Genomic DNA, 12,324 nt, shown 5'->3' on the forward strand with positions numbered 1-12,324 from the left:
TGCAATAAAGAGATTGTTTTGCATGGTATTTTGGTTCAACATGCAATCATAATTTTTAAAGTGAAATATTTAGTGTAGTTTCAGAGTACAATTATAAAGCCTATAATATAAAAACATTAAAACATTCAGATGACTGGAAAATTGATGCATCAATTGATAATTGATGTATAATATTCAAAAATTATGACTATTATAAATATTTAAAAACAGGCATGAACTTGAAATGTCACCTGGTCATGAGTCAATCCAGCAACATCTCGACCATTTATCATAAGTACTTGATCACCTTCAGTTAGTCTCGGAATACAAGTATCAGCAGGTGTATTTGGTGCAACTCTTGATACCAAAATGGGAAGATTTTGGTCTGCTCCACCCTGTAGATAAAAAAATAACAATAAAGCAAACTATGAGTCACTATGTTTGATTATAACAATAAGTTAAAGGTAGAAAAAGTTTTCTTTCGGCTGCTGAAATTGATAACTCAACCTGATAAGACTAGAAAAAGAGTTGTGTAATTCTTTTTAAATAAACAATGAGGTACAGGCAGAAAAAAGTAAAAAAACACAATTAATAACTTATTTTGCTAGTGTAGTATGATAAAAAATAATTTGGATACATAATTTACCAAAATTTCATTGAAATTTTTTTTGGGAATAATCTTAACAAAATTCAAGCTCTTCCCTAAAACATGTTTTAAATGGGCATTTAAACTACAGAGTAAAATAGATTGATTGTCTTTCTTTATATTTAAAACTTAATCGCTGGTAAGCTCTATACTATATGGCAGATTTATCAAAATTAATGCATTTATGCTTGGCACTATTAACACTGAAACTATAGAGCTTTTGTGAATTGTGTGTATAAGTAGTAAGCTACAAATAAACTTAATATGAAATAAAATTAAATCAATTCTACTTGCTGATACTATAACACATACAAATCTATAGAAAACTTGATATAATTTGAGAATAGAAATTAAATTCTATTCCAAAGCACGATTCGAGGCAGTTCTTAGCTATAGTCAATATTAAAATAAAAATTATAAAGAATTAGGGGTTGAATTAATTTAACCATAACTACATAATTCGTAATAAAAAAATAATTTACTAAATTATTTTAATTTAAACCATATTTAGCTCATAGGTCATTAGTACATCAAAATATTATTGAAAGAATTTAGCTGAAGAAAAATAAAATTTTATGTAAGTATCACATTTCTTCAATGCATTAAAATAATATTTCTTTTTTAATGTATCTGATTAACAATTTCTCCAGAAAATATCCAAATGATTATGCTTTGGTAAGTTGTTGTTTGATTGAGTATGCATACAGACAGAAAGCTTATTTTGGAAAATAAAAATAATTAAAAATTCAATGCAAAACATGCGAGTGTTTTGCAATGTGTTGTATATTAACACTGAAAGAAGAAATACATAAAAACAATGATTCACTTACTTTGACATTGAATCCAAATCGACCTTGATCATCTGGTTTCATTTTGATAGTTGCTAATCCTTGAGATTCCTCATGACCATTTGCCTTTTTGGGGAAAATAAAAAAAAATCAATCAATCAAAAATAAATAATTTTTACTGTAGGTGGAAGTATTGGATTCAATTCAACAAAGGAAGCAACAACAACAGGAAACTCAATTTTTACTAAAATATTGCAGTTGAAAAATTTCTTTTGATTATAAATGTTGGGTACTTCGAAAAAATGATTTTTAAGAAAATAAAATGGATAATGTAATTAATAAGTAAAACATAGTGTAATTTTGAAAGGGATTTAAGTAATAAAATAAAAAGGGCACAAAAAATAACGATCGTAAAATATTTTTTATTAATACAATAAAAAAAAAATTTTAATCAAAAAGGAAAATGGGAGAAAATCTCAAAAGTGCCACTGAGGAAATTATGAGTCTCAGGAAATTATGAGGGAGATATAGTGGTTTGTTCAGAAGTGGACATTAATTTTACACTTCCAGTTTGGCCTCTTCAGTGTTTTTTTAAAGACTTTTCTGTATTGCTATTGTCTGATTTTTTTCTAAATTTTGGCACTTTAAGTTATAGCTGTATAATAGTTTACTAAAAGGAATATTGTAAGGGAACAGCAAAAGCTTAAAATTAAAAAAATATCATTTAAAGTATGTGAGTATTAAAAAAATTGTGTTAATTGTTTCCTTTACATGTATTACTCATTTATTTACTATTTTAAAAGTTCCTTTCAAAACAAAAATTGTTCAGCAAAATTTGAAAGTTAGTGTTAACATGTCCGAAGAAAACAAAAATGCAGGGTTTTCCTATAAATATTAGGTTGCAACATTCCAGCAAAAAATAAATAAATAACATGATAAATCTTTGTAAATACAACAACGTAAAAGTTTCAGGACTACAACATAAAAAATCATTTAAGTGAAGAAGGTGGCTTCTTTATCTAAAACAGTTTTTTTTTCTGTTTAAATAAGAAAGATAAGCCTCAAAGGATACAATACTAAAATCTATAAAGATGAAACAACAACGAACTGAAAGAAAAGACTTGCATTTGCAAAGAAACATCGAAGTCTTTTTCTCTTTAAATTACAGGGTGAACTTAAATGATAGAAAACAAAAATATGAATATGGCAAAAACATAAATATTTCATTTCCTTACAATACTTCCAGCTCTGAAAATGAAAAATTTCAGATTTTGCTTTTTGATCATTTAAAAAAAAATCACATCATTTTTATTTCAAATTAATAATAATTGAAGAATGAACAAACGAGAAAAGATTAAACGAGAAAGAAAAGTAAAAACCGCTTAAAAAAATTCACGTTTATTCCCTAAGTTCACGTTCGATGCTTTGTAACGAATTTTGTAACTTTAATTATAAGCTGAACTTATAAATTATAACTTATTTGCCACACTATATAAATGAAATACCATTTTTATCAATAAAACAAGGGGCTGAAACATCCATGGCGCTTACATATTATAACTGGTATCCAATATTTTATTATTTTTAGAATAAATAATAAAAATGATTATTTATGTTATTAAAACATCCATACAGTTATGTTATTAAAACATCCATACAGTTATGTTATTAAAACATCCATCTATTCTATTAATGTCTTGATGTCATCGTTTGCAATGTTTTCCTTTTTTTTTTTTATCTGCATTTAAAATTGGAAACAACTATAATGTTGTTTTTAGGGATATAAAATGTGAAATGTACTCTTGTTGATTATTTTCGTGGGTAATTGAACATAATAAAGAAAATTAATGGAACAAAGCAAATAATGTTATTTCCACAATGATTATTTCATGGCTAAGCAAACCTAACAAAGAAATGGAACTGATAAAGATAAAAAATAAGTTAAGTGAAAGAGCAAACGACTTTTTGAATCAAAAAGAAGGAATTTAACAAACTATAAGGTTATTTCTATGAATTTAAGAAGAAATGTACTTTTCATTTGTTTATTGATGAAGGTAAGACGAACGAAAGCACACACGAAGTACACACCCGAAATAAATTTCACTTAGTTTTAAAACAACAAACAATTTTTGAAATTGACAAGAGGAAATTTAACAAAATATAATGCTACTTCTATGAAATAGCATTATATTATGCTACTAGTACATTATATTATGCTATTAATAGCAAAATATAATGCTACTTCTAAGAAATGTCCCTCCTATTCTCTCTTTATGCAGTAGGACAGTGTTTCCCAAACTTATGAATTTTGTGTACCCTTTCTAAATTTTTAGTAACGCTGTGTACCCCCAATAAAAAAATAAATGCATTTTTTACTATAAAAAAATGCACAAAAGTTAAAAATCACAACTGGCTGTTGACACCACGAATTATTAACTGTTAATTCTGCCAAAAATAGCCAATAGAAAAACACGTAATCGTAAATTTTCATGGCTCGTTTTGTTTTTAAACAAAAAATTTTGAAATTTTCATATGTTGCAAGATATTTCGCATAAGAACGCGTACCCCTGCTGAACTGTTCCCGTACCTCTGGGGGTACGCGTACCACACTTTGGGAAACACTGCAGTAGGAGAAAACGACTTTTGAAAGTGAAAAGAGAGATGGGCAAATATTTCTAGGAATCTGAGAATAAATTCTGATTATTTTCTGGGTAATGGTACTTAACAAAGAAAAATATTTGTTGATAAGAATAGTGTCAGTGAAAATGAAACACCTTTAATATAAGTTACAATTGATTTCATAAGAGTATATTACAATGTAGAATGAGCAAACGATTTTTGAAATTGAAAAGATAATTAAAACAAATTCGTGCTATTTATACGAATTTAAGAAGAAATGAATTTTTCTCCTGATTATTTCGTGGGGAATGGTACTTAATAGAGGAAATATCTGATGAAATAAAAACGTACGTAAAAACCAGGGCTAAAGTGTAGCCCTGCGTAAAAACGAAACATCCATTAAAAATGCTTCCTTAATTTTAATATAAAATAGCGAAGCTGCACGAGCAAACGACTATTAATAACCTAAGTTTCATTGATAAAGTTGCAATGGAGGTAGGCAGCTGGAATAGGAAATGCATCCATTTTCAAATTACAGCAGATACTTCATCAAAAAAGTAAACATACTATTGGCTACTTTATTTATATATTTTCAGATAATATTAAGTTAAAAAATAATAATTGTCTTAATATAATTCCAGAAAACCTAAACGCGATTATGCAGCTTTCCATTACATCAGTGTTTCCCAAACTTGTGACTTTCATGTATCCTTTCTAAATTTTTCGTAACTCTGTGTGCCCCTAATAAAAAAAAAAATGAAGGTATTCTTTTCTATAAAAAATGTACAAAAGTTAAAAATCTCAACTGGCAGTTGACAACTGTTAACTCAGGCAATAGAAAAATACGTAATCGTAAATTTTCGTGGATAGCTTTGTTTTTAAATAAAATTTTTCGAAATTTTCATTTGTTGCAAGATATTTTGCATAAGAACGCGTACCCCCGCTAAGCTATTCCCGTACCCCTGGGGGTACGCGTACCACACTTTGGGAAACACTGCATTACATAATATGCCGATTTAACTGAATTATAAAAAATTGGCCCTGGCTCTTAAACTCCTAAATACAATATATCGTGTTATTACGATTATTATTTTTAGTCCTGACAAAACATAGTACTTTGTCAGAGAATGCATAATAAATGTCAAGAAAGAAATTTTTATCACCACAAACTATTCCCGCGTTTTTTGCTTACATATATATATATATANATTAATATATATATATATGTGTGTGTGTGTGTGTGCGTGTTTTAACCAAATATTTCCGCTTTGTGTGAAGTATATTTATTTGTCTAATACAAAAAATATCAAATTAATCAGAAAAAGAAAAACATTTTTTTTATTCACATAACTTTAAATTATGAAAACTACGCTGAGAGAAAGAATTTAAACAAATTATAATAAAACAGATGTTTTCCAAATACATTTCCGCTTAACTAAACAAATGATCGATACCAATCATGTTTACGATGTATTATAATTGTTCATCCATCAAAAAACATCAGCACATAACGGATGAGTTTAAAAAAAACACAACACACTTTTTGGTTCGTCGGTCAATGTTCGTTACGAGTGCTTACCTAAAAAACACTTTCGCTGAACAAAAAGCCTCGCGTGTACACACACTCTGATGGTAACTTTAAAAACAATCGGAAAATCCTGTCTGGTTGACCTGATATCGAATGCCTCTCTGACAGCTTACCCATCTCCGGATGCTACGCTACATTTGCTGCACGCGAGAGTTTCTCACACAGCTATTATAAGAAAGAGTTAATGCAAATAAACTATTTTCCCGAAAGCCTCGCTATTTAGGGAACTGTTAATGACGATAAGTGGTGGTAATTTAGCGATACAAATATTATGATGAAAATAATAACAACTAATAAGATATCAATGTAAATAGAGACGTCTAAGAAAGACGCAAACGATAAATATGTAATCCCATCTTTCAAAATATTTAATAATGGAATGCTATTTGGAACAAAAAGTGAATGGCTTGAGGCAATATAGTGATAAGCCACATTATTAAATTGTTTAGGATAACGTTTTTGAAGAACACAAAGATTTCCGAGTAGGCAGGTATGTATTTTAACCAGATGTTAGATGTAATTAGATGGTTCTGTGTTTTGAAATCTTAGTCAGGAAAAATTCCATAAATTTGTAATGCACCAATCTGGAAAAAATAATAAATAAAAATTTGATTTTTAAAAGAAGTGTCATTTATTATTACATTGCCCCAAATTCTTCAATTATAGAAGCTTAAATCGATGATAAAAAAATATAAGAACAAGGTAAGTATGAAAAAAAGCTTATGGCTTTATAAATAAATAATTAAATAGGATTTTTCACACCAGTAAATGGGCGAAGGATATGTAACAAAAGTTATAAAATTTAACGTAATTTTTTTTGACACATCTTTCACGACACTAAACTTTATATTAACCAGACTTACACAGTGATGATGTCACTATCATAGAACAGAGAACTCTGAATATATCAAAATTACTTTTTTTTTTGAATAATTTATTTGATTAAAATATATATATATTTATGTCTGCTTCATCCACTTTTTTATTTGCTACTATATATTTTCCTTTCTGTTCATAAAAGGTCACTTTTTTGTTCCTTGTGTTATGATACAGTTATACTGCTTTTTTTAAAAAAAAAAAAAAATTAACTAAGAAATGAATTTTTGGTTATTATTTAGTTGAACGGTAATTTTTTTCATAATTTTTTTTTTTTTTTTTACATTTTACTATAATTCAAACTTGTAATTCTAAATCAAAATTCAATAGATGAACTGCTTTATATAAATTTCTCAATTCGTTATAAAATTCGATCAATGAAAATAAGTTCATATTCTTAAATGTAACATCAAGTTTAATTATACTTATTTTTTAATGTTAGTCTATTCAATGAATTTATTTATAAAGGAAACTGCGTAAAAATAGCTGAAAATTCATTCGATTTGAACTATCAAAGCACACATAAATGACAATACGTAACGGCTTTAGCCAACAGAGTAACCGGATGCAAGTTTAAGCAAATGATTTCGCTAATTTGGTATCAAAAAGTCTCTTTTCTTTCTTTAAAAAATTATAATAAATTTGTTTCAAGTGCACTTGAAATTAGAAGTTCTTTCATTATATTTTGTGAATCACGTCAGCTTTAACAAGAACGAATTCGAACACGAAATGAACCATTTTATCAATGCACTTAAAAAAAAAAAACTTTTATTACAGATGATCTATAAACCTCCTTTTTCGGGAAATTAACTAAATAGGAAAAAATATGTAAGCTCGCACGAGACAAGCCAACATTCGAATCTTCAAGGCAAAAAAAATGGCAATATGCAACGGCTTCAACTAACAGAGCAGAAGAATAGAAGCTAAGTAGATGAATTCGATAATTTTATGTCAAAAAGACATTCCTTTCTTTAAAAATCTTTTTCAAGTGCACTAGAAATTCGAACTCCTTTGATTATTTTAAATGAATCGGACCAGTATTAATAATTCTAAACACAAAACGTACTATTTTATGGATGCATTAAAAAAATTAAAATCTCAAACATCCAAATGATCTATGAGCCTCCTTTTTCGGGAAATTAGGCTTAACTGAATTGGAAAGAATATGCAAGCTCGCACGAGACAAGCTAACATTCGAACCTTCAAGGCACAAGAAAATGGCAATACGTAACGGATTTAGCCAACAGAGCATACATAATGGTCCCAGCCGGATGTAAGATAAGCAGATGATTTCCATTATTTAAAGAACTCTTTCCTTACCTTAAAATTTTAAAATAAAGAAGTTTCAACAGTTATATTCAAAATAGAACAGTTCGATGAAGTGAAGGAAACGATATCACAGCATAATTTGCATGCAATAAGGAAATCGGATTAAATGATATCGGTTTTAACATCAGTTATTTACACGACATATGCCACAAGTTACAGTTTATGTATCTTAGCTGACGGAAATAATATTTCTAAATATTTTCAGACGAAATCATTATAAAAAACTTCACAAAAGCACCTAAATTTTTAAGAAAATATACTTCTGGCAATTTAAATAAAAAAATTCATATCTATACATAAAGTAAAATAATGTTTGTGTCAGATTGCGGGTATACCATCGGCACGAAAAATGCGACATTCAGTATGAAGCTAAATTAGAGCAATTGTAAGCAAATTACGAAGCCTGATTTTCGATTTTTTACTTACATTTTATTTCAGAGACATTTAAAAAAAAAGAATTTTCTCATTGGTTTAGCGGAAGTCATTGTTTTAAACTAAACTACAGATGACTCAGATTTGTCAAATATTTTTAAGATAACATTAGAGACGTTTTATAGCTTATATCTCTAATCAAAAAAGCTGCTCGTTGCGCGTTCTGAATACTTAATTATTTTTTATTCGTTAAGCCAGGTTATCTGAAGGATCAACGTGATCCTGGTAGCATTGGCGGACTACGTCAAGACATTAATATTTCTAATGTTATCTGAAACCACGTATTCATTTTGTTTATAGTTATGCTTTTAAAACGTGTTACTATAAAACTATATAATTTAAAATCAACGGTAAATAAAATAAAAAATTAAAAAAAGCTTTGTACTGAAAATCAAAACGAATGGAGAAATGGTACTAATTCGTTAGGGAGAAATGTAAAAAAACGCTAATAATATTATTGACGCCAATGGTAATTAATTTTGGTAATAGTTACTAATTGAAATGAAATAATAAACTATGTACTAAAAAGCAAAATTAATGGAGAAATGGTACAAATTCGTTTAAGAGCGAAAAAAATCGCCCAACTATAATTGACGTCAATTATACTAATTCAAATTTTAAAAAAAGTTATGTACTAAAAAACAAATTTAAAGGATGATGAGTACTCATTCGTAATAGGGAACCGTCAAAAGTTGCCATATCTACTATTATTTGCATCAATGATGCTTAATATTGGTTATAGACACTATTGACATAAATGGTATTTCGTGAGTACAACGTATTTGAGTAAATTTGGTGCGTATTAAAACTGTGCAAATATTTTGCAGTTTTAAAATAAATACAACGGAAATAAGATTTTTAAGGTACCTATAGATTTTTACGGTTTTCGTCGATAGTATAAAAATGAAAATCAAAAGTGCATTATAAAACTTTGAAGAATTAATAGAAAAAAAATTCTGAGTTAAATACAAAGTTACGATGATAAAGTGGTGAACATTAACTGTCCTAAACGCAATATGAGAAAATAGATTGTTCATCAATGATAAAAACAATAATTTATAAAATTAATTAAAATATTAATTAAGTTATAAAATCATTAAAAAAATTATACATCGAAATTTGAACAAGCATTTTAAAACAATTAAGTTTATTTTTCCCTACTTCTGAAAAGTACATTTTAAATAGAAAACACAACTCGTAGAATAGATAGTTTAAATAAGCAATGGATTATTCAATATTTTAAACCCAATTTTCGTAAGCGTCCAAATTCAGCCTACTAATACCTATTTAATTAATAGCAATACTGATTTTAGTCAAAGATCTATTTGTACTCGTTAAATAGTTAGCTTTCAATTTTTTAGACGTACAATATGGAATGTTAGTTCGTAGTAGGTGCACACTAAAAAAATAAAATTCTACAATGAAAGTTACGTTGTGTAAAAACTGTTTCTCCAAAAATAAATAAAAACCTGTAATTTTTTTCATAAGTTTAGAATTTATATTAATTATTTTTATTATTATGAATCCTCAAATGCGATATTAAACCACGATTTTAGCAGTACAATATGCAATATTGTGCAAATTGTTGTAGCTGGGCTCCTCAGTAAACGAACTGTACATTTCGCTATCTAAATCATTTATCATATGTTTTCTCGAAACTAAGACGCCACCCTAACATAATTATGAATCCTCAAATACGATATTAAACCACTATTTAAGTAGTACAATATGTAATTGTGCAAATTGTTGGAGTTGGGCTCCTCAGTAAACGAACTGTACATTTTGCTATCTAAATCATTTCTCATATGTTTTCTCGAAACTAAGACGCCATCCTAACATAATTTAGAAAGAAAACATTTTGAAATCTATTTCATCAGGTTATGAATAAATGGCATATTAGATGCGTAAAAAGGTTCAGTGATAAGCTTAGCCAAATAAAGCATATGCATATATTTGAGTTGACTAGGCGTCGCGTGGGCACATTGTTTTCAAGGTTAGAGTCGGGCGTGTCACTATCAAAGAGAAAGTGAATGTCAAGTAAAGGGAATGTTAAGAAAAATTAATTAATTCCAGAAAAAAAAGTAAGAGCTGAACGCTACAGTGATAAGGGCAAACAAAACTGTGAAGTTAATGTTTACTGAAAATCTATCACCAAAAATGACTTCGTTCAAAATAAATCAGTAATCATAATTAAAAATAGTCATTGGTTAAGAGGCAATATTAAATTATTTGAGTTTGATTCTTGGAAAACAACAAAATATTACCCTCTCCTATCCTATGAAATAAATAACACAAAAGCGTCACACATGCGGTTGAAAAATGCATTTGGCATTTGATTTCTGTAAAAAATGCAATTGTTTTCCCCGTATTATTCTTGATATTCTGAAAACAAGTTACGCATTTATTTGTTCAGTTATTGAATTTATTTATTTGGAGAATAAAATGAATTGAGAGTACAAGATGTTTTCTGTTATTTATTTTATTAAAATTTAAATCCTCAAGCTCCACAAGGTATAAGATGTTGGAACAGTGTTTCATAAAAATAATGATACCAAATATATCTAAAGTCGGTTTCTTTAGAACTTAACAGAAGTCGTTAATTTTTCATTCATTAATTATTCATAAAATCCACATGTAGTCGCACTTCAAAATAAAAAGCTAGTTTAGTTTTGATATAATAGAATGAATAGTGTTTTCTAAGAGTAATGATTCCAAACAAACTTAAACTTGTGCTCAGAAATATTACTTTTTTTAATAAGCTGAAAACCCAAATTGTTTAAGAAATTAATAAACTAAGTCAGTTTTTAGAAGCAAAATTGAATTAATGATGAATACAAGATTCAGGGACAGTGTTTTATGAGAGTAATGATACCAAATTCATCTGAATTGAAGACTTGTTATCGAAGTCGTCATTTCTCCACTTTCATTAATTATTTATTAACCTACATTTATTAGAGCCGCATTTCAAAATAAAAAGTCAGTTAAGTTTTTGAGGTATAAAATCGAACAAATGGTGTTTTATAAGAACTATGACACCAAGTAATCTTGAAACTTGCTTGCAGAAGTCATTATTCCTCAATTTTTCTTCTTATTCAGAAAATCTAAATTTATCCAAGTCACACTTCAAAATAAAAAAAAGCTAGCTAAGTTCTTAGAAATAAAATCAAATGAACAGACTGTACAAGATGTCCGAACAGTGTTTTATAAGAGTAATATAATCTCGACCCAGATATTTCGCGTCCGCTTTTTAAAAAAAGAGGTTCTTTGATATGAATTAGAAATTCTCGGAGGTCAAGTTGAAAAGCACTTAACTTTCTATATAACGCATTTAAACAAATCCGTGACAGAGGGAATCGTTGTCATAAAAATCGAATCACGATTTTTTGTTTTTCTTTTCCTGAGAGAGCAGTAAAGACAAAAAATTCTGCAACAGTTAAGTCGAGGAAAGAACACGTTCGGATTGAAAGATGGATTGATACGATATGTGTACCTAATTTCTTAGGAATTCCGCCACACATTTAGCTCCTCGGTGTTGTATTGTTGTGTGATACATACTAATGAAGAAGAAGCTGGCAAAAAGCAGATTGTTATGTAAGCTTAACCAATTCACTGACGTGTATCAAAACGGAAGGAAGGAATTTCACATTGTCGGAATATTAATAAATGTAGATCCGGAATCCATACTATAATGTAACTTATCAAAAAATTTTTTTTGACATATTGTGGATTAAAAAAGCACGGAACTAAATGCGTGAATCAAAATTTCAAAAAGTTCTGTAAATTACTTTATTAATTTACAGTATTAATTTTTAAAGTTTTCTTCAGTATTTCTTTTTATTTAGATACAGAGTAGCGAATGTTCCCTTTTTTATCGTTCTGCAATCCTAAATAAAATTGCAAGTTATTCAAGATTAATGTAAGCATAAGTTGCAAATTCCTCCAATTGCTGTTATTTTTCACGATCTTTGTAAACATTTTAATTTTGTAATTTTCTTCAGTATTAGAAGCGTAGCGAATGTTCCCTCTTTTATTGTTCTGCAATCCTAAATAAATTTGTAAGTTATTCA

At 28.2% G+C, this 12,324-nt stretch overlaps 1 protein-coding gene across 1 annotated transcript in view; it reads right to left on the minus strand.

Annotated features, from left to right (window-relative positions):
* Positions 1–12,324, minus strand: part of LOC107443952 (protein tyrosine phosphatase Meg) — a 69,301-nt gene that overhangs the window by 4,694 nt on the left and 52,283 nt on the right. Inside the window, exons 15-16 of the mRNA XM_071176948.1 lie at positions 1,456–1,539; positions 231–374 (exon numbers count right to left, since the gene is read on the minus strand). Of these exons, the coding sequence (XP_071033049.1) occupies positions 231–374; positions 1,456–1,539 (228 nt within the window). The remainder of the gene's footprint in view (positions 1–230; positions 375–1,455; positions 1,540–12,324) is intronic.

This window comes from Parasteatoda tepidariorum, chromosome 2 (assembly GCF_043381705.1).
Source record: "Parasteatoda tepidariorum isolate YZ-2023 chromosome 2, CAS_Ptep_4.0, whole genome shotgun sequence".
Taxonomy (NCBI): Eukaryota; Metazoa; Arthropoda; class Arachnida; order Araneae; family Theridiidae; genus Parasteatoda; species Parasteatoda tepidariorum.